Raw genomic sequence first — 27290 nt, 5'->3', positions numbered from 1 at the left:
GGTCCAGGTATAGTAAATTAGTGTACGGGTGTTGTAGAGAAATGGTATGTATGTATGGTGTTGCAGAGTAGTGGTATGTATGTGTGATGGTGTTGTTGAACAGTGGAAGATAGGTATGTATGTATGTATGTATGAAGATGAAGAACCTTGCATGTTACAGTTGTTGTAGATGTATTTTTCGGAAGGATGTTGCTCCAAAAACGTATATTGACTGTAGTGGATATGTTTTCATATTGACCAAGTTTTGGATTTGGTTGTGGCAATTGAATTTGGTGCCCTGGAAGTTTTGGTGCTTTGTAAGTTGTGCTTTGGAATTGTATTCAACATTAATGATGTTCAACAGTTTTTGCAGTGCTCCGCATTTTGGTTTCTGATGATGATCTTTTGGCAATATGTTGCTCATGACCTTAATTTCTTTATGTCAAGTTGGATCATGCTTTTGTGCTTCAAAAACATGCTCGTGGAAGTTTGAGGATATGATCATTTTGGGTCCAGCTAACCTTGAATGTTTTTCTATTTTTGTTTTTACTCCAGTGAATGTAACATGTGATCTAACCATTGGAAGGTTCTTGAAAGAAATCATGTAGAAGACCGATGGAGAAGTATTCTTGGGGAAAGTGTTCTTGAAGCCGACTTGATATATATATATATATCTGTGTGTGTGTTTGTGTTATGATTTTCTCAATATATGACATGAATGAGTGAGACTAACAGTGTGTTGTGGTTGTTGAGTGTGTTTGTGTGTTGAAGGAGAAAGACAAAATTGGTGTGACATTGGATTGGAGTAGGCGGGTTGTAATAGAGTTGTAAAGATTCTTGACCGTATCTTCTACAAGCAATTGTGTAGATATCTAGGCTTATAAGGAATTGAACCTATGCATATTTAGATGCAATTTTCTCAATTCTTTTTTGTCTCTATCTCTTGGCAATGAGCCTTTTGGCTAAAAAAACTTTGTAATCCAAGCAATTAGCTCTCTGATAATAAATCTTGTAATCTCATATGACTAGTTATATTATCTTGAGAGTTAACCCTTTCCGTGGTTTTTCCCATTTGGGGTTTTCATGTATAAAAATCTGGTGTCTCTCTTATGGTTGTGTATCTCTTGCATTTCAATTATGTTACAATATGTCTAATCATAAATGATTGTTTAGAACTGTTTATGTTCTACTATGTTTATGGAATCTATTGAACTATCACAAAGAAACAAAATAGTAGGATAACAAATATATAAAATTATTGTTTAAAAAAAACATTTACATTGTATAATAACATGGGAAAGGTAAGATGCTTAAATTGTAATTAAACAACCATGAATTAAGTTCTAAATTATTTGATAAGAAATTGCAATTTAATATAAGTTATGATTAAACAATTTTTATGACTAAAAGTTTATGTCAATATTTACACTTATAATTTCTAATAGTTTTTATAAATAATTTCTCACAGTAATTGTGATAAACAATACACATTACAAAATATTTTAGAATGCTTAAATAAAAAAAGTTAATCAAATATTACACAATTCACATATAATAAATGACGAATGAATGTTCTAGTAAAGTTTTTACTAATATCTATTATGTCATCCATTTGTTATTTGTTAGGTTACTTTAAGAATACATGTAGCTTAGTAGTCATCCAACACAAACTCTTTGAAGCTTGTTACAACTACAAGGTTGAGTAATGGCTAGACTATTGGATGTGTCAATTATTAGATTGATAACAATATGGACCACTCCTTAAATGCTTTTAAAAGGATGGTACCAACTACTTCAAGCTTTAATAGGCTGAGAAGTACCAATTTTTCATACTATTTTCTATCTTCGTTGTCCTTTGTTGGCTATTTGCAATGGTTAGAGCTATTTTAATTATAGTTTAAACAAATGATCTTTCTAATTATCCTATTGCTCCCTATTTCTTGTCAATCACTATCCAATCTTTATAACATTTATTTTCCCTTTTGTTACCTTTTATGGTTTACTAGGGTATGTGCAATATAATTTATCATCTAGTCTCCTATTTAGAAAACTATTATTAAATATTTCTACCTTCATACCTCTATCTACTTTTTGAATACTATTTTCATTACTCTATGACTTCTTAGCATCTTGATTTTCCAACTATCTATAATTTATCATCTAGTCTCCTATTTAGAAAACTATTGTTAAATATTTCTGCCTTCATACTTGTATTTACTTTTTGAATACTATTTTCATTACTCTATGACTTCTTAGCATCTTGATTTTCCAACTATCTATAACCATCCAACTTCCTTGTGATAATCTAAACCTTATGATTCCAATATTTTAAATCGTAAGAATATACACAATCTAATATAGAGACTATCGTGAATCTAACATATTTTTATTGAATGGTTCTCCACTGAATTCATTCACACAATAACTCTTTAGCTTTGTTGCGACATTCCAAATCTTATGACTCCAACATTTTGCATTGCTTACATCTATGGCTTGTCATCTTAATAATATTATAAAACTAACCTATTTTATTGATTTTTTATTCTCGATAGTCATCTAAACATTAAATGAATATGAATGTACCAATGCTTAAGTGAATATATTTTTTTATAAAATGTCTGCTTGCCTAATTTGACTGCAAATTTATCAAGGCATGCTATCAAGGAAGCAAATGGATGAACTTTGTGTTTATCATAGATTTCTCATCTCCATACAAGCCACAAAAAAGTGTTTCCATTCTCTCATACAACATGATTTAGGCCACAAGGTTAGTACATACTAAATTATCTCACTTTTGCAATTATTCAAATAATAGTACGGTAGAAACAATTATAAGTACAAATCAATAGAAAAAAAAGCAACAAAATCAGTACAACCCTACCATACCAAACAACATGAAAAAATATATTTCTATTAGTAAGACATCAACATCATTGACTTGTTTTGAAATAACCAGTTAAATAGAATTTGTTGTTAGCATATAAATGTTGATTCAAGAAGATCTAAGAATTTTTAGTGTATTATTGAAATGAGTGAGAATTTGAACAAGGATATAAGGTTGGATGATAATTATTTTTGTTTCTAGATACTACCTTTGTTAAATTATGTCTAAGATTTAGAACAAAAGGGAAGAAAAAAAAAACATTGTGTAGAAATAGATTTATGTCCTAACCTTATAGCTAAAAATTATCTAATTTTGGGGAAGAACTAAAAACTTCTAAATAGATGACACACTTGCAACTTGAAGGTTTCCTTGGTAATTTTGTGTGAAAAATAAAATAAAATTGATTTTCTTTTTTTCTAAGTAGAAAAGAGAATATTTAGAGAAAATGGCACACATTTCCTCAAACCTATTTTCAAAAAGAAAAAAAGTAACGTGAGCTAGCTTTTAAGTGTTTCTAATAATTACTCATTTTTAGTCTTTTGGAGAGCACGTGTACACTTTAAAAGATGATAATTATGTGAAGACAATTTCCAAAAAAATCCAATTCTGAAAAGGAAATAAAAAAAGAATATTTTGGAAAAAAAAAGACATGAATTTCTTGTAACTCAATTTTGAAAAAAATAAAGTAACTTGAGATAGCTTAAAAGATTTAAAAAACCGTGAGAAAAAAAACTTTAACTAATCCAATTCTAAATAGAAAAGAAAAATATTTTTGAAAAAAATGGCAGGCATTTCTTATAACTCTATTTTGAACAAAAAATAAAAGAGCTTGAGATAGGTTTTGTGTATTTTAATTACTCATTTTTAGTCTTTTGGAGAGCACATGTGCATCACTTTAAATATTATTGATAGAGGTTTTGTGTGAAAAAATAAAATAATTTGAGATAACTTTTAATAATCACTACATTTTAGTCTTTTGGAGAGTGTGAATCAAAAGGTTATTAATGGTTTATGTGTGTCCGCACAACCATGTTCATGTGCCCATCTATTGTTTCTCTCTCCACAGTGACAAATTCTTAGAGGCGCTTATGTGTTTTTGGATCCTCTTATTACATGATTAATCTTCAATCTACAATGTGAGATACAATGTCAATGAACAATGACTACTCATAACAAATAGTCATCCTCGTGATGACTTGAGCATCGAAATTATAGTCAACTTACATAAATATTATTTGATGTACATGAGTTAATAAAGTCATAGAAAAATGACCACTCAAAATATAATGATGATGTTGATGACTTAAATAGCAAAGTTCTCCTATTAGTGAAAATCTTTCACAAATAAATTATGTAAAAGAATATTATAAGTTAAAACCTATTATATTTTAAAGGAAAAAATCATTTAACACACCATACAATCATATTTTGGAATCAAATTAGAGATTGTTTCTAAATCTGCAATTATTTTGCTAAAGGTTGGTCGTTTTGTTGAATCATTATTGTGACAATCATATATCAATCTGCATAAATATAAACAATAATATTTTATTAGTATAAAAATGTAAAACTCAATAAATAAAACCTTTTAATGATAGAATAATTTAAAAGAACACAAATTGTTGTAATTCCTTAAAAAAATAAACTATTAATAAATAATTATATAAAAACTTTTAAACTCAATTTAAAGTATATTTGTAATGAAAGAAGATATTGTGCTACAGTTTAAAGAACCTTTGAAAGACAAGGGAATTTTCCATCCAAAGCCTTTTTTTGATGAATTTTGTTGAACAATTAATTTAAGAATTGTAACACAATAGCTAATTTAGCAATCCCATATAGAGCTAAATTATTGTTCCTATCAAGGGGTTGTAAGAAATGATGAAATGATAAAAAGTAATTTCTTCTATCACATTTTGTATCTAGAATGTAGAAATGGTGAAGTAAACTAATTTTAATAAGGAAATTTTGTATATGGTGATGAGAATTATAAGAGTGATTCAGGATATATCACTAAATTGTGAAATATATTTTGAATAGTAATCTCAATGTAAAAAGATAATACGACTTTTGTCTAACAAAGAAATACAAAAATTCAATGTATATTTGTATGATGTGTTTATGCAAAGTAAATCTTCAAAATCCCAAATCATGAAGTTGTTAAAGAGGCAAATGGGTAGATGGAGCAAGGACATCTTCACTTGGTTAAAATTGCAGATAGATGATTCCTTTTAACAAAAAATTTAGGGATGCTTTTACCATTTCCTTGGCATATCTTTGTGCCAACGGTCATTGTTAAATTATTTTATTATAATTGTTATACTATGTTCAATATTTTTACACGTAGGTATTGATATTTGTATGCGCATCTTATGGAAACTTACTAACAAAGCATTATGAAACCATATATATTCATATTGAAAATTTTGAAACACAGGAAACAATGTGCAAGGAATTATCTAATTTTTTTTTTAGTATATATATATATATATATAGTGGAATGGGTGATTGAACTATTTTTTATTGCGATTGCCTTAGATTTTTTTAATACAAAATATATAAAAGAGATGATGTGATAAATATTAAAGAGAGACACTAGAATAATACATTCATAAAAAATCATAAATAATAAGTAGTAAGTAATTTAGGCGTCTTCCAAATTTTAGTATGATTGTTACATTTAAATTTTATCAATAGGTATTGATATTTGTATATCAATTATATGGAGACTTACTAAGAAAGCAATGCAAAAAGTATATATACAATGTGAAAAGAATTATCTAATTTATTTTTGAGTCAATATACATTAAGCATGGTGGAATGGGTGAATATAAAATATTTTTTATTGTGATTGTTTTAGACTATTTTTAAACAAATTATAATAAAGAGATGATGTAATAATATGTTTATAAAAAAATTATAAATAATAAGAGTATTAAGTAAGGTGCCTTTCAAATTTTAGTATTTACATTCAAAAATTTTGGTTTATGAAGTTGACTTGTAGATTAATATGAAACTCGGGATTTGCAAACTCAATTAGTACTCATTTAACTTGTAAGAAATTCTACAATGCAAGTAATTCACCAAAGACTAATGCACTAAGGGAAAGGACCCAGTAGTTGAGCACGTTCCAATTCTTGTGATAGAAGTTGTTGATTTAATACCCCATACTTGTTGATTCAATGCCCAACTTTTGTACAACATTGCACCAATAGTTGTATGATAAGTACCAATAATTGAATGAAATATACCATTTGTTGTGAAACGTAGCCAATCATGTGATGCCACATCAGCTGCACAAGTATTGGGGCCCTTTTGCAGACCTATTGGTCTCACTTTTTTTGGGTTGTTTTGGACACCTTGACAAAAAACATGCTGATGTGGCCTTGAAACCTTAGTTATAAGTAGGGGACTTGCCAAGTAAGCCACTGTAAAAAATTCAGAGTGATTTGAAATTTCTACATAGGATTTTGAGAACCACGAAGTTAGGGGGCACAACTATTGGGTCCTCTCCCCTAATTGATAAATTATTTCACAAATCTTGTCTGAAATTCATGAGATTTTTTTCACTTTTCTCACTAGATGAGCACCCAAAAAAAAATTTAGACCCTTGATTAAAACTTGACTTCTGTTTTTTTATCTTTGACAATTATAATCTTAGCAAATTGAATTGATTGTTGAGCAACTAAAAAGATTTATTGGCATTTCATATAAAATGATGATATTATGAAAAATGAAATGCACCATGAAGTCCATGTGACCTCAAAGGCCTTAATTTTAGAGCATCAAAATTGTGACTTATTTTAAAGAGAAAAACATAAGAATTATTGTGTTGCACTAGAAGTAAACATAGAGTTTCCGTTTTTTGAGTTGAAATGAGAAAAACAATATTTTCCCCTACTTTTATGAATTTCTCAACAATTTTGTAACTTGGGTAGATCCCAAGTATTGAATCTCAATTATATTTTACGGTTTACTAAAATAATTTTAATTAAAAGCAATGTATCATGATCAAAATAGAATTTTGTGTTCTCAAAATTCATTTGTAATGTGCCTAATATATTATTTAAATATATTTTATATATTTAGTTAATTTTTAGTTGCCAAATTTTTGCTGAGTTTCTATATAGTGTCCCATTTTGAGAAGATTTGTGAGAATTTAACTCAATTTCTAGATTTTTTCATAAGCTTCTTGGTAAGTTGGGCAAAACTCCAAACTTCTTGAAATACTTTGGGTTGGTTAGTACATGGTAGTGACTTTGGTTCATGGAAATGAGCTCAATAGACAATGTCGATTAGCATGACACTTTAAGAAGTGAATGGTTAGTACATGGTAGTGACTTTGGTTCATGGAAATGAGCTCAATAGACAATGTCGATTAGCATGACAATTTAAGAAGTGAATTTCAACTTTAGAGTGCATTCTCTAAACTTCTTAGAGAAGTAGTCTTTTTCTAATAAGTCCTTTGGTTGGTTTTGATCATCATTCTACATTTTTAGTATCATCTCAATGCACAATCAAAGAACGATTTTGATGCTACTTGAATACTTTTTGTAACTTGAGCAAAATAAATAAAATGTCCAATTAAGTTTCTAATGTTATATTTTATTGACTACATAAGTGAAATATCTTTTGAAAAGGTGAAATGAATTCTAAAGTGGATGCCTTGGATAGATAAGGGGGTCCTTGCACATGAAATGATTTTAAATGTTCCAAAAAAGTCTTTGAGAATGGAAAATGAAAACATTATAATTTTAAATTGTATTATTTCCTTCAAAATGTTATATAAGGAAATGTTAGCACTCATTTCAGAGATAGCTTTGAAAATGATATTGTTATGTAACTAGAATGAAAAAATTGAAGGTGAAACAAGTGTTAAAAGAATGTTGCAAATATATGCTTGAGAGATATTTGAGAAATGTGTTGTCAGTGTTGTCAACATATTTCTTTGTCTGAGATAGTGTTGTAGTGAAGTTCAATGAGTTAGTTTGTTCAACATAGTAAGTATGATGAAAATCGGAGTTTGTGGATTAAAGGGTTTGTAGAGGGTTGTTTGTAGTTGATTTAGTTCAAGTTTCAAAGGTTCGCATGGAGATTTGATTGAGTTATGGGTATCTGTGTTGATTTGATTGAGCAATGCATTGTAATATCTTGTTCTGCGGATTTGGAGGTATGTTTGGGACGTTGATATGTGTCCTCAATTCAAGTGGTTCGTGGTTTGGAGGTCCACAAGTGATTTTTCAAGGTTGACAGTCATTGCAGTTAGTGTTTTTCAGGTTCGGTATGAAGATGATGGTGATTCTAGTAATTTGTGTTTGTGCGGATGTTGCTATGGTAATGCATGATGCTTGTGGATGTCTCTGGATCGTGTGTCTTTTGTGTTGGTGGTTTGCATTGATCGTTGAGCTTGTAATTAATGTTTTTCTTTGGTACATTGGTGTTCTTTGTGTTCTTGGCTGTGCTGGCCCTATTTTGACATTGAACCATTTTGAACTTCCCATACTCCTAATATCTCATGAATGGTAATATTGATTAATACTTTCATATTATTTTGATATTTTCCGGTGATCTTTTGGAAAGAACAATATCATGTCAACACGAGATAGCACTTTGCATAGACATGGCCCGAAACGCACGAGCTCCTGACAATGTTACATTGCAAGTGAGATGTCAGAGAAAAAGAATGTGATGGAAACATATAGAAAGCCAAGGGTATGGGTTGACAAAACCATTTATATATGGCCGCTTGATTATTTGGGAACCAGGTTGGGAGGACATTTCTCAAAGATACCTAATCATCAGACAAGTCAGTGGTAAGATAAGTTCAAACAGCCAACATTGGGCCGACAATAACTTTGAAAACGCCCAACGTCCCCGATAAGCCGATGATACATGATATCGGGCGATAGGCAAAGTTCCGAAAATACAAAGACCCCCGTTAGGATGGAGGATTTGCTATCGACCCGAAATCGATTTAAAGACATTTGAAATGCCGAGGTTCCAACATTCATGGATCATATCGAGTTGTACGCATGGTTCCGAAGTTCCATTGCCTAGCGACTTGCCGACATGTATATATTATCGGGTGGTATGATTACATTCTGAACTCATTTAGTGCCCAACATACTTCCAAGGTTCCTCGACTGGCTGATTCTCCGATGCTATACATTTTCGGGCAATATGTTTGGTTTCTAAACTTTGGTGGAGACACGACGTGCTTTGGGAGTTCCTATTCTTCTCGGTTCACCGACATTGTGTATCGATCAGCAACATGCAAAGCACCTGAATTGTTCGATGTAATGCCCTAACAGATACATGTCCGTAAATGGAAACAGAAGAAAAGGCTTGTGAAACAGTTGGTAAAATGTGTAGAGACGTGCCTTTGATTGCAGATAAAAAGTTGAGTAATGCATAGCACGCTCACATTGATGTTAGTGATGATCCACCAATGGAAGTCAGATGTTTAAACAAAGTTTAATGAGATTCAATAAGTGCATTAATGACCTCAATATTCGCAATCTGAACTACCTTGTGCCCAAGAGGTCTCACCTATGTGAAGTTTGAGCCCGTGGTGGAAAAGAGGTCATGATTTTTCAAAAGACAAATCAAAGCTTAGGTTTCACATTTTAATGAGGAGAAAGATCATTGTTGAGAGCCATTTTAAAGTTATTCAAACATTGTATATGCTGGAAACAAAAAGATAGGAGAAGGAAAGTGTCATTTTTCTTTTATTGAAAAAGTTTCCAAGAATTAGTTAGGCAACGGAAAGGTCATCTTGTGATTATTTATTGTAAAATTTTCAAATGAATAAGAGGGGGAGACAGCAGTGTTTGGAGGGGATAATCTTTGTGCAGGATTGAAAAGTCTTTGAACTTTTCTGGTTTTGTCTAAGAAATAAAGGGGATTTACTAAAACTTTTGAGTTCATTTATCGTTCTTTATGATTGTCAATTTTCTTATGTTGATTGCAATCTCTTCTTGGATAAATTCCTCTGTCACATGGGTTCTGATTGTGATTATTTCATAAGCTTTGAATTCTGAATATTCACGTTAGCTGGAGGGAAATACTGTTGTTTTCTTGTTTATCTGTTGAGGTTATTTGGAAGATGGACTTTGCATCATTTATCCCTGTGCTTCTTTGTTTATTAATTTGTTGTTCACATTTGTGTCATAGTTATGAGCAGATGTTAGTTGCCTTTATTGTTTTCCGGTTAAAAGCATATCCAAAAAACACACATTTTATCTAACGAAAGGAGTTGTACCTTCATATCAAAATACAAAAGAACCGTAACGGTTTGCTCAACTGTTGGTTGCAATTGGTCTAATTTTGGGTTGAAGTCAGTCATTCGATTATAGTTAAAAAAGCTAAATCTGTTAACCAACATGCTGATTAGATGCTTGTAGTGTGCTGCCGATGTTCGAGGTGTAATTTTTGGAGGTGTAACGTGTTTGAGGTGAAAGATTTGGGTTTGTGCTATGTTCTGACTGACATTGTTTGGTCCGCATGTAATATTGCATCGAGTGTGGTTGTAATTTTGTAATTATGTGGTAAGTGTTGAGCTGACCTTGTGATGCAGGAGCATCCCTGGTTCATAGCAATCTTGCATCAACCAAAAACATTTTCCTATCTATTTTATTTGCAGATTCAGTTTTCTTTCTGTGTCCTGGTTTTGGCTCACGTGATCATGTGGAGTTGGATTCTACTTGAAGACTTGATCATCTTTCTTGATTTCAAGCTGCATCTCATTTGGATCACTTTCCAGCAAGATATCGCCATTGGTTTCCATGACAGTTTCTTGTTACCGGTTGTTCCTTTATTACCAATTGCCTGAGACCTATTCTGGTGATCTACCGGAACCCATTCCGAAGCTTGCGGAGCTTTGGGCGTTGATCTTGATGTTTCTTGGCGTGTGGCCGACCTCCTACGTTGCATCCTTTGGATTTTCCAAAGGAATCTCTTGGCGGAGGCTGACCTTGTTCATTTTGCATGTTAGGTCTGTTGGCATTATTGGATGAATTGATTATGTGTTGCATTGATGTTTTGTCATTGATGTCAACACTAGTTGTTATGGTTGGTTACCGAAAGACAGGTTTTGGTTACCGGTAGAAGATCTAGTGTTGCCGGCAGAAGAGACTATCTGTTGGACACTTCCGACATGTTTGGATCTATGGAATATGATTGGTTACATATGGTAAGTGCTTCTGGAGCATGTCTTAGTCAGATGATATTGACTTGGTAATTGGATGCTATCATACACTCGGGTAAACCCTTACCGATACTAGTTTAAGGCTTTACCGACAAAGCTCTCACTGAGGAATCTTGACAAGATGCATAATTGGTGTTGGTGCAGCTTCTACATGGATTTCAAGATGCTGAAGATGTTCTTTGATCGTGCTTCAACTGCTTGAAGACATTGCTTTGGTGTGGTGGACCCAGAATAGGTCCGGTACCTAACTAGGTTATGGACCGGTATCATGTTAACGTGTACTCTACACGTTACCGGGATGTTTTAGGATGTTTTATGGATTTGTTATTATTGTTTTGATCTTAAGCCAACATGGCATATCATTGTAGTATGGATTTATGTAATGATCTTATTGTTATATCTTTTAGGTGGCCGACCTAATTGGTTTAGGCCTTAGGGTTTGTATAAAATGATGTAAGATCTCATTGTAGATTATGGTATGGGAATGGAATAAGTGTTCGTGGTCTTGGAATGCAATATCATATGCGAAGGAGATTTGGTCGATCATAGGTGATCAAATTGGGATTAAGGAAGAGGTCAAAGGCCTCCAGAATTGAGCTTAACTGAAACTGTAATCAGGCATGGTAGATGCTATCTCTGGCAGTTCACTCTATTGGATTGTTGTCTATTTATCTTGAGATGGTTGTTGCCTCTTTGTAGTCAGTAAGACTCTTTTGTAATGAGCAGTACGCTCTAGGCAGTATGCTTTCTTGCATGTGCAAGCCCCTCATTGTATCACATACTTTCTGTAGAAGTATCATCTGACTGTGGGTAGGCTTCCCATCGTGGTTTTTCCCTTTCCAGGTTTTCCATGTACAAATCATGGTGTTATGTGGTATGGTTGCTTTGCATTGATTATCTGTTTAATTGTTAAGTTGCATTGTTTACCGGTATTTGTTTCTTCTTTACTGGTACATAATCTGGTTAAAAGTTATTAAGTGGATTAAAAGTTATAATCTGTTAACAACTGATTCACCCCCCTTCCCCTCTCAGTTGTTCACCGGTTATCCTAACAAGGTCTTGTTCTTCGGGTTTTGATCCCTTTTGAGCCGACTGGATCCTTTGGATCGATATATATTTGTAATCATGCTTTAGAATGGAATCAAGGGAGAATCAATCAGGGTATCAGATAGATAGACTGTGCCTAAAAGATAGATCTTTCAATTCAAGGTCCTGGTTGTGACCAATTCTACCAGGCCTGTGTCGGTATGTTGTAACCCGGTTGGATGTAATCAAATTTCATGCAATAAAAACTATCTATTCTGCATTGCCTCCATCATATTTGTGTGTTTCCGTTGTGTTTACTCTTGCTGACCAGTCTGGACTGATCTCTTTGAGGTCCCTCCTCACAGATGATTGCTTCAAGTGGTATCAGAGCGAAGTTTCGTTCCGGAGGTTGCGTGTCCTAAATTTTATTGTAGGGTGGCGGATTGTGGATCCGACCTACAATTGTAGAGGACTAGCATGAATCAATGGCACGAAGAGGAACTAGGAATGGTAGAGCGCGTGGGAATGCATACCCTGCTTTGATGGAGATGTTGCAAGGAATAGCAGCCTGATTAGAAGTCGTGGAGATAGCCCAAAGAAAAGGCCGACATATTGAAGATGTAAGCAAAGATGAAGGAGAAGAAGCCCCGACAGAACAAGTAAACATACCGATAGTTGATCCGGATGAAGAAAGGTTTTTAAGGGTTTTAAGCAGGGCAAACACTTAACCTCATTTTACCCCATCGGAATATGATGGGAAGTTAGATTCAGATGAGTTGATGGATTGGATCTCGAAGATGGAGAAGTATTTTGATTTTGAAAACACTGCAGAAGAGAGGAAGGCGAAATATGCCTGTACCCGGTTGAAAGGTCATGCATCTCTTTGGTGGGAGCATTTGCAAGTTGATAGACAAAGAAGAGGTAAAGAAAAGATTAAGACATGGAATCGGATGATTGCTAAGTTGAAATCAAAGTTTGTCCCGACGAATTATCAAGTGGATTTGTTCCGCATATTGCAGAACCTAAGACACAAGGAATCTAGTGTGAAGGAGTACACTGAAGCATTTTACAAATTAAACATCAGATCCAAACACGTTGATGATGAAGTTGAACAAATTGCAAGATATTTGAACAGATTACGGATGTCTAAACAAGATGAACTTAGTATGATCACACTAAAGGCTGAAGAGAAATTGAACAAAAGATACGAGCAAAGACAAAGAGGTAGAGGTGGAAGGTTTACCGAAGGAATATTTCAAGGAGGAAGAGGATATATCGGAGGAAGAACCAGTACAGATCAGATCAAGGACAAGGAAGTGAGAAAAGAAAGTAATTCATACCTGAAGGATGATAGAAATTTCTACCGGAGGAGAGAACCGGATGGTTACCAGAATGAGAACTTTGGAAGGCAAGACAAGAAGACATTTAGAGGAACTTGCTTTAAGTGTGGAGGAGAAGGACAAAGTGCATTTGAATGTAAGAAGACAGAGACTAGCGGAAGAGCAGCAGTGGTGGAAGAAAACCCCACCAGATCAGAATATAAACCAAAAGATGGAGAATTGCTGATGATGAGGAGAGCTTTGTGTCATACCGGAGGAGATGGAGAACCCTTGCAGAGGAAGAATCTGTTCAAGACCAGATGTAAGGTATCTGGTAAATGTTGTAAAGTTGTTATTGATAGTGGTAGTTTAGATAATCTTGTTTCAAAAGAGATGGTGAATAAGTTTAAATTGGAGAGATTGAAACACCCTAAGCCTTATCAGATAACATGGATTCAGGATGAACATAAGTTGTTAGTAAGTGAACTGTGTTTGGTAAAATTGAAAATTGGGAATTATCATGATGAAGTTTTGTGTGACATTATGCCTATGGATATTTGTCATCTTTTATTGGGATGACCTTAGAAGTTTGATAGACAGGCAATACATGATGGGAGGAAGAATACATACACTATTGTGGCCAATAGGATGAAGCAAACCTTGTTGCCTTTGGAGGAACCTTTGAAGAGTGAAGTCTGTACAAATGCCAGAATCTGTTTAGTAGATGGAAGGAAATTCATGGATGGACTGAGACATGAGAATGTGTGTTTTGCCTTAATTCCTAAGAAGACTGAGAGATCGGAACCGAATGGAGAACACTCGGAAGAGATAAGAGATTTGCTGACAGAATATGAGGACATTATTTCAGATAATGTACCTGCTGGATTGCCACCTATTAGAAGTATTAGTCATTGCATGGACTTGGTTCCCGAAGCTAGTTTGCCTAACAAAGTTGCACACCGGTTGACATCGACAGAGAATGAAGAACTGAATAGACAAGTGCAGGAGTTGTCGAAGAAAGGTTCGATCAAGGAGAGTCTGAGACCTTGTGTAGTACCAACAGTATTAGCACCTAAGAAGAATGGAGAATGGAGGATGTGTACCGATTCAAGAGCAATAAACAAGATCATAGTGAAATATCGATTTCCTTTGCCTAGGATGGATGACATAATGGACTGTTTGAGTGGAGCAAAATACTTTACAAAGATAGATTTGAAGAGTGGATATCATCAGATCAAGATCAGAGAAGGCAATGAGTGGAAGACATCATTTAAGACAAATGAAGGACTATATGAATGGTTGGTGATGCCTTTTGGATTGACTAATGCACCGAGCACTTTCATCAGGTTGATGAATGAGGTATTGAAGAAATTTTTGGGTAAGTTTGTTATTGTGTATTTGGATGACATTCTAATTTTCAGTAAAACAAAAGAGGAGCATTTGTTGCAGTTAAGACAAGTTTTACAGAGGTTGAGAGAAGAAAAGTTGTTGATCAATATCAAGAAGTGTACTTTCATGAAGGATGAGTTAGTCTATTGAGGATTTGTGATATCTGAGGATGGTTTGAAGATGGACCTTGAGAAATTGAAAGCCGTTGTTGAGTGGCCTACACCGAAAAGCATTGGAGAGGTAAGATCATTTCATTGATTGGCTAGTTTTTACTGAAAGTTTATCAGAAATTTCAGTTCAGTTTGTAACCCTATGACTGAGACCATGAGAGGAGATCGGAAGGAATTAAAGTGGACCACCAGAGAAAACAAAAGTTTTGAATTGTTGAAGCAGAAAGTGACTGAACAAATGGTTGGATTATTTCATTCAGGGTGGGATATTATTCAAGGGAGTTCAATAGTGCATATCTAAGAGTTCTATGAGAGAGAACCTAATAAAAGAGAAGCATAGTGGAGGTTTAGTTGGACATTTTGGCATTGACAAAACAGTTGCATTGGTGAGTGAGCAGTACTTTTGGCCTCAGATTTATAAGGATGTTAAGAGATATGTGCAGAGTTGTAGAGTTTGTCAAGTTGCAAAAGGTAGTAGTCAGAATGTGGAATTGTATAAACCTTTGACAGTACCAGTAAGACCTTGGGAGGATATAAGCATGGATTTTGTACTTGGATTGCCTAAGACACCAAGAGGGAATGATTCTATATTTGTGGTAGTGGATAGATTTTCAAAGATGGCTCATTTGATACCTTGTAAGAAGACATCAAATGCATTACATGTAGTAAACCTATTTTTCAAGGAAGTGAGATTGCATGGATTACCTAAGAGCATAGTTTCAGACAAAGACACTAAGTTTGTTGGCTATTTTTGGAGAACACTTTGGAAGAAGATGAAGACAGATTTGAAGTTCAATTCTACTTTTCATCCACAGACTGATGGACAGACAGAAGTTGTTAATCGAAGCTTGGGAAACTTGTTGAGATGTTTAGTGGGAGATAAAACCGAAAGTTGGGATTTGATCCTTGCACAAGCAGAGTTTGCCTACAACAATTCAGTGAATAGAAGTATTGGAAAAACACCTTTTGAGATTGTTACCAGGGTGCATCCTAGAGGAATAGTAGAATTGAGAGACATTAGCAATGAAGACCGAAAGAGTTCAGAAGTAGAAGATTTTGCAGATCACATGGCAGCATTGCATATTCAGGTTAAACAACATTTGGAAGACATGAACATCAAATATAAGAAGACAAATGAGAAGAGGAGAAATAAGGAATTTGAAGCTGGCGATGAAGTGATAGTATATTTGAGGAAAGAGAGATTCACGGTTGGAACTTATAATAAGTTGTAGATGAAGAAGTTTGGACCCTTTAAGATTTTGAGAAAATTCAGTTCTGGAAATGCATATGAAGTGGAGCTACCGGATAGTCTAAGCATTTCACCTATATTCAACATTACAGATCTTGATGAATACCATGAATCAGAATTCAGTGAGGACAGTGTTGCAGACCTTGAGAAACAATTGCTCCGGAAGCAACCGAATCAGATTGAAGAGATTTTGGACAGTAGGATTGGGCGTAGTACCTAGAACAGTCAATACAAAGAATATCTTGTGAAATGGAAGATTAGACCAGTTGAAGATTCATGTTGGATTTCTGAGACAGAGGTAGACTGCCTTGGTTTCCCTCTGACCCAGCAAAGTGAGAGGCTCACTTTTCATTAACCCCGGATTTCTGATGCAGGAGCATCCTCAGTTCACAGCAATCTCGCATCAACCCAAAACATTTTCCTTTCTGTTTTGTTTGCAGTTTCAGTTTTCTTTCTGTGTGTCCCAGTTTTGGCTCACCAGATCCTGTGGAGTTGGATTCTACTTGAAGGCTTGATCATCTTTCTTGCTTTCAAACCACATCTCATTTGGATCACTTTCCGACAAGATATCGCCACAGGTTTCCATGATAGTTTCTTGTTACCGGTTGCCTAATACCTATTCTGGTGATCTAGCGAAACCCATTCCAAAGCTTGCAGAGCCTTGAGCGTTGATCTCGATGTTTCTTGGCGTGTGGCCGACCTTCTACATTTCATCCTTTAGATTTTCTGAAGGAATCTCTTAGTAGAGGCCGACCTTGTTCATTTTGCATGTTAGGTTTTGATCCCTTTTGGGCCGACTAGATACTTTGGATCGATATATATATTTGTAATCATGCTTTAGAATGAAATCAAGGGGTCCAGGGGGTTGAGCTTAGTTGGTTAAAGCATTGAGTTCTCAATGTGGAGACCCAAGTTCAACTCCCATGAGGGACATCTTTGTGGAATTCTAAGTTGTGACTCTTGGTCTTCCATTGGTTGTATTTGTCACATTGTTTAAAGTGGATTTCTAAGTTGTGATCCTTGGTCTTCCAATTGTTGTTTCTAGTTTGGTGCTCGAAAGGAGCTAGTATTTGTAATAAGTTTGCCTGAAAGGAGCTGGTATTTGTAATAAGTTTGTAACGTGGATGCTCGAATGAGCAAAAAATGAGCTTTATTGTAATGATGTTCTATGATACTTAATACAAAAAAATGGAATCAAGGGAGAAACAATCAGAGTATCACATAGATAGATTGTGCCTAGAAGATAGATCTTTCGATTCAAGGTCCCGGTTGTGACCTATTCTACCAGGCCCATGTGTCGGTATGTCGTAACCTGGTTGTTACCGGTTGGATGTAATCAAATTTCATGCAATAAAAACTATCTGTTCTGCATTGCCTCCATCATATCTGTGTGTTTCTGTTGTGTTTACTCTTGCTAACCGGTCCAGACTAATCTCCTTGAGGTCCCTCCTCATCGGTGACTACATCACCTTGATGATTTCTACAAGGTTGATGTCATGTATAAATAAATGTAATAACTTTGTATTCGAGTGTGGGTGTGTAGATGTGGATGAGTGTGTGTGCGTGCTTAATGTATACATCTTTTGGAAGCAGAGAACAAGTGTGAAGAAAAAAAAAAATTTGTGCTTCAATGGAACTGAACCAGCCATGAAGATGCTATTTCCCAGTTCATAATTTCTGGATGTGATCCGTGATTGTTTTTACAAGCAGTGAGCCTTCCCTAGGCAATGAGCCTTTTTATTTTGAGTAGTGAGCTCTAGGCAATGTTTTTGAATGCATGTGCATTCCCCATTGTAATAATTCTAACAGAATATACCTATTTTATGGGTTCATCCCCATCGTGATTTTTCCCTTAACGGGTTTCCACGTCAAAAATCTTGGTGTTGTCTGTTTATGATGTGTTGTTGATTTATGCTTTCATGTTTAATTATCAGATGTGAGAATAAGTTTAAGTTGCTTGAGTTTTTGTGACAACTTATTCACCTCATCCCCCCCCTCGCCCCCCTCAGCTGTCTACCCTATTTTCCATCAACAAGTGCACAAAAGGTTGAATATGAGGGAAGAGCTGAAGATTTCTATGTGGCCGAGAGTGCAAGTGAAGCACTAGAACATCCAAATCAAAACTACCAAGCAAGCATATTACAAGCACTAGCTTTGCATCAAAATAAAACCATGGCAAGCCCTAGTGGTGAAAAACAAAAGTTGCCCAAGTTTACAACCAAAGGATCAGAGTGTCCTATTAGGCATTATAAGACTTGTGAAACAATCTAGAAAACAAATGGGCAAGATGATAAAGCAATTTGGGTACAATCATTTTCAGCCACCTTGTGAGGTGTAGCAATTGATTGGTATACAAGAATTGACCAAGTCATCATAAATACATGGGAAAGATTAAAGGCGGCCTTCGAAAAAGAGTTTAAATTACTTCATGATGCTGATGAAATAGTAGCATAAATTTACAATACAAAACAAGGTAAGCACAAAAATGTACAAGCTTATAAATGTAGACTTAAAGAACTATTAGTAAAATTGGAAACAAAACTGGCTACTGGTCTAAAAAAGTAATAATTTATTGAAAGTTTACTTCTATCATTATGAAAAAAATGAAGGTAGTACCATCGTTGTCCTATTTTGAAGCCTACAATCGGGCAATGGACATAGAAAGTGAAGATAATTTGTCCTCCCATAGTAAAAGAAAAATAGAGGAAGATGTAAGTTCCAATGACAATATTGACAATTAATCGAGAACAAACAAGCATCCAGAGGGATATGCTCCAAATGATGAAAGAATTGAAAGAAGAGAAAGAAACTAGCAAAGAAATTAATGAACTATAGTGTACTGAGTGCAAAATTGAGGGGCACACAAAAGGTGATTGCCCTCAAAAGATGTTTTGTGATATTTTCCAAGTTATGGGTTATTCAATAAAGGAATGCCCATACAATTCGAAGATTGGAAGTACACAAGTACTCTTACATAGGAAGTCCACAACACTGAAATCATAGACGTTGAACAAAAGTTGGCATTCATGTCAAAGCGTGCCGCACAAGTTGTCATTGAGGTGAGGTGATTGACTTTTGGAAAGGGATGAAAGGGATGCTATGAGATTCGTGGCATGATGTTTTGAATGTTAGAAAGTGAAAACAAAACATCAACATCCAGTAGGACTATTGCAACCACACGCCATACCATATTGGAAGTGGCAAATCATAAATATGGACTTCGTACAAGGTCTACCCATGATGAAGAATAAACAATGCCATTTTGGAGGTGATAGACAGGTTTACCAAGGTAGCACATTTCATACCAGGGAACTTAACTAATGGAGCACATATAATTGTTCAAAAATTTGCTCAAGAAATTTTTCGACTGCATAGGAAGATTATCTCTGACAAGGATGCCAAAATGACATCCAGATTTTGGAAAACACTCTTTGTGGCCTTGGGAACACAATTAAACACTAGTTCAGCTTACCATCCAGAAGACAGACGATCAAATAGAAAGAGTGAATCAAGTGCTAGAAGATCTCTTGAGGATGTATTGTATGGATCAACAATATAAGTGGGAAGAATACCTTTCTCTAGTAGAGTTTGCTTACAATAATCCAAACCAATCAGCCATTAAGATGACACCCTTCGAAGTATTAAATGGAAGGAAATGCAAGAGTCTATCATTTGGGATAAGTTGGAGGACACGATAACCCTCGGTCTGGAAATGCTCATGGAAATGGAAGATTAAGATAAACTGATCCAACAAAGGTTAGCAGAAGCTAACAATCGACAGAAAAGTTATGCTAACGCAAAACAGACTCCCAAACAATTTGTAGTGGGGGAGAAAGTTCTTCTTCAAGTAAAATCTTAGAAAAGTTCCATCATGTTTGGAAAGGCCTCCAAACTAGCCTCGAGATATGTAGGACCCTTTGAAGTCGTCGAGGTTATCGACCCAGTAGCCTATAGAATTTCTCTACCACCAGCTCTTGCGTCAATTACATAATATTTTTCATGTTTCTTATCTTAAGAAGTATGTAGCAGATTTTGAACATATATTGACTAAAATTCCTTCCAGGTGCAAGATTCAGGGGTGGTCATTATCAAACCACTCTAAATACTCGAGGTGCGTCGGCTACACTTATGTAACCGTGAGGTTATACAATGCAAGGTCCAATGGGACCAATAAGCAGAAGATAATGCTATTTAGGAGGATTATGATGAAATCCTTTAAAAGTATCCCTATCTATTTAAAAGCGATTGAGTTATTGTAATGAGAACTAAATGGATTTATTTATATGTTTGAAATTTTGGCATACGTTAAATAATCATCGAGGACAATGATTCACAAAGGGGGGAATATGTTACATCCCTCTTCCCTGGCTTTGGAAAAATGTTTATTATGCTTTTGTGTTTAGCTAACCAATGATATTGCTTTTGCTATTACTATGAATGGAAATTCTTAATGATTGGAAAATGAATGATGAAGTTATTTTGTTATCAATATTTTACAAAATCTATTAACATGGTTAAGATGTGGCTAACTAGTTTTTCATGTAACCAAATGGATGCAGGATTTGTACCAACCTCAAAAGTGGGGGAGAGTATCATCAAGGAGAGGATTGCAGACTTTGGAAAATAACAATTGCCATTGAACCCTAAGCCGAGGAAACAGATTGTTTTCCTAGAGGGTCACCACCTTGGTTGAGAAGTGTCTATTATGTCCTTTTTGTTGATATCGGTCAATGTTTACCTTGCGTCTCAAATGTTGCTTGAGTGGTCAAGAATCTTTGTTATGAACCATTATTATTTTCTGTTAAGTTATACATGAATTAAATTATGCATGTGTATATATAAGAGCTCCTAACCATTGAGTGCCTTATTATTTATTATTACTTATGAATTATATACATATTTATACACCTACGTAGATGAACACACATGTATGAATATGTATATACTCCGTTCTACATATTAATGAAGCATATGTTAGTGCAGGGTGATGCCTTTGGTTGTAGGTTCTATTTTAAATAGTCATCGACAAGCATGTCGGGAGGGATCATTTTCTTTGAAGCTTATGTTTTCTTTTATCAAATCCTTTTTTGAATCTGGAGCGCTACCACCTCATGCGTAAGTTGTTTGTTAGTTTTTCTTGGGCACATGTTTCTTCTGGGTGCAATAGCCTCCTCTATGCATTCATTATTAATGGTCATTCCTTGGGCGGGCAAGGGTTTTATGAATTTATTTGGGAGAAAGCATTATATTTCTGTAAGGTTGGGGGAAAGAAGCATGATGTTCTATAAATCACTAGTAGTTCATTATCCTAGGAAAGGAAGGAAGAGATTAACTCTAGTCCCTGATAGGATCATTCCTCTAGTCTAAGCTTGGATAGCATTGCCTATGCTCCTAGCTCGTATCCAAAGCCAAATCCAGTTGGACTATGATAGGCATTGTCAACCTGAATCTACGTTGTCAAGCATGAGTTTTTGTCCATTTCATCTTCGTAAAGAGTGTTATGTGCCAATTTTACGCGTTATGATAATGAGCAATAGGAGCTCGAAAGAAAGTATTGTCTTTGTTCTTGAATATGTATGTATTTAATTCGTTGAGCTTGAGATATAAATCGTTGTGAATGCATTAATTGGTAGTTCTATTCAGCGTACCTATTCTATGGTACTATTGTTGAACTAATCAAGTCTTGAAGTTCAACATGTGTTTTGAAAACATGAATTTTCTTGTTAGTAGTTGTGACTATAATTTGTCATAAACTCGAAGGTACGTTTCTTATAGAAAATCATCTTTAATGGAATCACAAATGGATGTTATGAAATCTTAATCAATGTAAGTTATACATGCACCAAGTGAAGAAAGAAAGTCAGAGGAGTAACATGCTTGTTTATCTTTGTCCTTGTAACCTCAATGCTTCACTTAATGATTTGATTATTTTGTTCATGTGCCTATTTGATCTGAGTCAAAAGGTTTCGTTAAACACCCAATAACCTGCAAAAAGTTGAATGATAAATCCAAGTTCTTAAGAGGGTTGGTAATAACTGTTGTTAGTTCTATTATGAATGGTTAACCAATGGGTTTATATTTGGTTAGTTGAATCCTTATGTTGTGTTTGAGAGTATGTAACACTCTCTTTTCATTATGCCAAGGGTGCTGAACATTGACAACACATTATCATGCTTTTGTTATGAAACCTTGGCCAAGGTGGCATTGTAGTTAGCATGCGACCATCAGTTCACAAGAGCCAAATACACCACTAGCCAAAATGTCATGCTATTTAGGGGGTTCCTATAGTGTATGACCAGCTAGTCTGTGTAGGTTCTAAACACCGGGCTAACAAGGCATAATGGTATTTAATCTATCCTTAGTCTGCTACCCTCCTGAAGGGTCAATCCCTTCGAGTAGGAAATGGCATGGGAGACTTTAAGTCTATGGTTGGGTGGAAAAACCCTTGATGATGCTCTCCCTCTCCCATGATATGCCGAGATATGCATCTATTAACAACAGGAAGTTCATTATCATGTAATCTCTAAACTCTTCCCTTTCTTTTAGTTGAAATAAAATAATATTTAAAAGACAGTTTCCTTTCTAATTGAATTAGTTACTAAGTTGGTAGTTAAGTTAGTTAATTAACTGTTTCTCTTTAGCGGAAAATGAATGTTAGTTTCAAATCTTTCACTAAAATGTTATTTTAGTTTGTTGTTTTTCCGTTTTAGAAAATTGGTTGTTACAATTTTATTTTATGAAATTGCAAATTATCTCAGAAGTCATGTGTTTTACTAATATAGCTTTGACCCATTTGGTAAAGTAATCTATGGTAGTAAGTGTAATGTATGAAAATGGAGCAAGGTAGGATTAGGGCCAAGGTCCACATTCACACAAACATTGGAATATGAAGCCATAAAATATGTGATTGAATTTGACTAACTCTTGTCAAAGAAAGTCAAATGGTACCTTAGGGCTTCTATTCCTTTGCTGCTTTCGAAACTACGTAGATTTGAAATGATATTGAACTAGGATCTAAGTATGATGTAAATGAAAACTTAAAGGATTGTAACATACTAAATTTTATGGTAAACCAATGTATTAAACAAAGGAGATGAAGGCTCCTTAAATAGATTTACAAAGACGATGTTTCTAAATGAAATAATCGTGAACCAAAGACAGAAAAGGAAACTTCCTAAAGCAACTAAGATGAGCATTAAAGAAACATTACAATATTTTAATACTCTCCCTTAATGGTCATCGTTATAAACACCCTACAAAAGACATAATCTGCATGTATTTTGGTCACAAATGCATAGAAGGCTACCCCCTTCTAGTCACGGATGCATAGAGAAGGCTGCCCCCTTCTTGTCAGAACGTTTTGCAAAATGAGCCTACTGCTGAGATCCTCCTTGATTCTGCAAAACTTCTGGAAATGACCAAGATAACCAAAATCCATCCAACCTAATGTTGGGAAACAAAATTGTCCCTCCCTATAGCTAGAGATACCGAGAACAACTTCTCAAACTGAAACCATGATTTTGAGGGAAAAAATCGCCAAACCCTTTTGCAGATGACCACTAAGACCCAACAAACAACACAACCCTCCAATGATTTTTTTTGGGGAAAAAATAAAAAACCCCGAGACCAGTAGCACCAATCATGATTTTTTGGGAAAAAATCAGAAAACGTAGAAAATTGATCAAACCATACATGATTTTTGAGGAGAAAAACCAATCAAAACCTACAAACAATTTTTTAGGAAAAAATTGTGAAATCCCAAACACTAAAACATCAATGAGTAGTTGGCACAAAATTCGAGACATAGATCAACATACAAAACTTCGTCTTTAAGGAAAAATGGTAAAATCCTTGTACAAAATGATTTTTGTGGAAAAAATCATACAAAACCCACAATAATATAAAAAATTTAAGGAAAACAATTTATAAAACCTAACCACAATTTTTTTTAAAGATAATTTTTTTTTTTAAAAACCCACCATTGATTTTTTATGGAGAAAAATTAGAAAAACCAACACTAATTTTTTATGGACAAAAATTAAAAAACCCAGAAAATCCTTCAAACAGTGGAGAGGATAAAAACTCAAGAAAGATGGATTGATTTTTGACAGAAGTTTGAACACAGAACCTTTTAGATCTGAGCAGAATAACCCGTCATAGAAGACAGAGTTTAGGTCAAGTAGAGACAAAAGAATGACCCACAGAATAATTCTATAGAGGTCTGCAAAATTTCGCGATCTTGTTTTGCAAAGGAAAAAAACCACAAAATGACTCAGAGAGCTTGATGAAAACCCTTTCGTCATCACAAAAAATCACAAATATAAACCTCACAACAAAAGAAACACGCGAAACACCCAAAGTCGAAAACGTGAGTTGTAGAAGACAAAGGACGACATAGGTTTTCCAAAGAACAAAAAAAACGAAAAGAAAATTGTATTCGAACAAACTGTGCTGACGACAAATGAACACAATTTGCGACGAAACACCCTTTCGTCAAACAACTCAAGCTGAAAACATCGACAGTGGACACGTGGACAAAAAAAATTGTGGAGGAGAATCTACAGCCTTTAAAACTTTGACGGAATAAAGAGGTAAAACACCCTTGAACCTACGAACAAAGAAACACTCCCATGAGCAAAATGACAAGATTCGTAGAGAAGAAGTATGAACGCGAATCAAAGATGAAAAAAAATAACCATGAAAATTGCAGATTTTTTCATAAAAAATCTAAAAAAAATTTTGGAAATTTTTTTTGCGATGAACGTGCCTCCACAATTTTTTTATTAAAAAATTTGCCAAACTTTAAAAACCCCATCAACCCACTCTGATATCACATTATGTTAAATCAATATATTAAACAAAGGAGACAAAGACTCCTTAAATAGATTTACAAAGACAATGTTTCTAAATGAAACAATCGTGAACTGAAGACAGAAAATGAAACTTCCTAAAGCAACTAAGATGACCACTAAAGAAACATTACAATATTTTCATATAAAACACAAATAGAAACTTCCAACAAGTGTAGAATTTGAATAGGAAATACATAGGTGCACCTGTGACTGAAATTTGGAGTTGATTTCAGTGGACAGGGTCACCCAAAATGCCTTTTGTTGGTATTTGATTGAAGATTGCATTGATGAACTATTGTGTTGTCATTGATGTCAATTGTAACTGGTAATGATGTTGTTATGATGTTGTTTTTCAACCAGTAGGTGAGCTAGTGAAGGAAACCAGTATTACTTGAGAAGCAGCGAGATCAATCGGTAACCCTACCTGTTGATGTGCCAAACCCTAACCGATGGAGCTTGGTGAATCGGTTGTATTGGTTTATGATCAAATGATGAATGATAATGATTATGCCACGTATGCATGTTGTATGTGATGAGTTTCAAGTGTTTTTTGGCACGTAGAGATAACAATTTTCTCTTGGGAATGAGCGAGTACATTGCATGAAGAGGAAACCGTGTGATGAGTTACAAGATTCGATGAAGCAGTGATCAAGGAGCGGTCGAGGTTGTCTTGAACAATGTGCAATGATTGCTATGTAATCTAACGGTCATACTTGAACCGATATTTTTGTAATCTCTATGAGATCTTAGGTTTGTGATGTGTTACCAACCTATTGTTTTGCTTATAAGGTCGATGAGTTGTTTTGTTGTAGTGTTGGCAATTTTGGTTAAGTGTAAGTGTGATTGGTTGCCAAACCATGAGGTGTATCTGTAGTATGTGTGAAGGCAAATAGGAGCATAAAAAGGATCTAATCAAGCAGAGTAGTGTAGTGCTATATACCAGATCAGCAAACCCCTGTTGTTCTCTAACAATTACAACAGTCAAATCCCTTAACCGAGTAAGCTTTAACAGGCTTAGTGCTATCTAAATCCTCTAACCAGGTGATCCATTAGCTTGGATTTCAAATCCTCTACCAAGGTTACTCCTAACAAGGTATTGCTTCTAATAGGGCATTATAGTCAATCCCTTAACCGGGTGGTCCCTAACGGGACCTGTTCTTAACATGACTTTTTGTAAAGCTTTAACAGGCTTGGCTCCTAACAGGACAAACTTCAGAAGAGTTCAAAATACTTGTGGGTATTCATCCCCACTGTGGTTTTTCCCATTTGGGTTTCCACGTCAAAAATCATTGTGTCAAGTGGTGAATGGTTTTTGTGGTTATGTTTAATATGGTTAATTTACTTAACTGTTAAATCCACTTTGATATGTTAAGATGACCGACAGTAATCTAAAATGTGCTTTTACTATTGTTAGTAAAGTATTTTAATGTTTTGGTTAAATGGTTTGGAAGTTTCAGAGTTGTTATACTATTATTTTGGTATGCTAGTCAAACCAGTAAACTGTCAATGCTATTACGGTTTGTAGTTTAGTATTTGAACCAGTTAGTTTTGAGATTGTCTTGAGAGATTGTTTTTGAGGTTGGTGAAAGTTTAGTCAGTTTTCTATCTACCGATTCACCCTCCCTCTTAGTAGTTGTCCGGATCCTTATTGATTCATCATACCATCACCTTTGTCCTTTGACTATTGCACACCAACTTAAATGCAGCTTCCTAAGACTCAGAATTAGCTTCTTGTGAAATCTAGAAAGGTTCTCTAGGGATTGAGATGCCCAAGGTGCCCTACTCCTAGATAGGGGTGCCAAGAGCACCCTGGTCCAAGGTTTTCCTATCCTAGTTTCGAGTGTTAGTCTGTATTTGTTTGCTAATGACCCTCCTATCTTCTTATCTCTACCGGAAACTTGTAGTTGTACACAAGAGAAGAAAACTGGTGTTTGGGTGGTTTATAGGGGTTTGCCTACATCAAACCCCAGGTTTGGGATTAACCCTTGAATTGAATTGGAAATGCTTATATTGAAATAATTGACTGAATAAATTATACCTTCAATTGATGAAACAATGTCCTTAGGATAAGTCATCCATGTGTTGATGCAATAAAATGATAAGCCACATAAAATCCATCATGAAATCATAATTGAAACATAATTGAAGATGCCTTCATATGGTTAGGTTCTCCTTGAATCAAATCTACTATTGGAGAAGAATAATTGCTCTTGAAT

General features: G+C 34.8%; 1 protein-coding gene across 1 annotated transcript in view; it reads right to left on the bottom strand.

Annotated features, from left to right (window-relative positions):
* Positions 1 to 3826: 3826 nt before the first annotated feature.
* LOC131035405 (serine/threonine-protein kinase VIK) overlaps positions 3827 to 27290 on the bottom strand; it is a 322138-nt gene continuing 298674 nt past the window's right edge. The window contains exon 12 of the mRNA XM_057967104.2: positions 3827 to 4386. Coding sequence (XP_057823087.2) covers positions 4269 to 4386 — 118 coding nt within the window. The 3' untranslated portion in view covers positions 3827 to 4268. The remainder of the gene's footprint in view (positions 4387 to 27290) is intronic.

The sequence above is a fragment of the Cryptomeria japonica genome, chromosome 2, assembly GCF_030272615.1.
Source record: "Cryptomeria japonica chromosome 2, Sugi_1.0, whole genome shotgun sequence".
In the NCBI taxonomy this organism is placed as follows: Eukaryota; Viridiplantae; Streptophyta; class Pinopsida; order Cupressales; family Cupressaceae; genus Cryptomeria; species Cryptomeria japonica.
The sequence above is the reverse complement of the archived record's forward strand: the minus strand, read 5'-3'. Positions and strand labels throughout refer to the sequence as shown.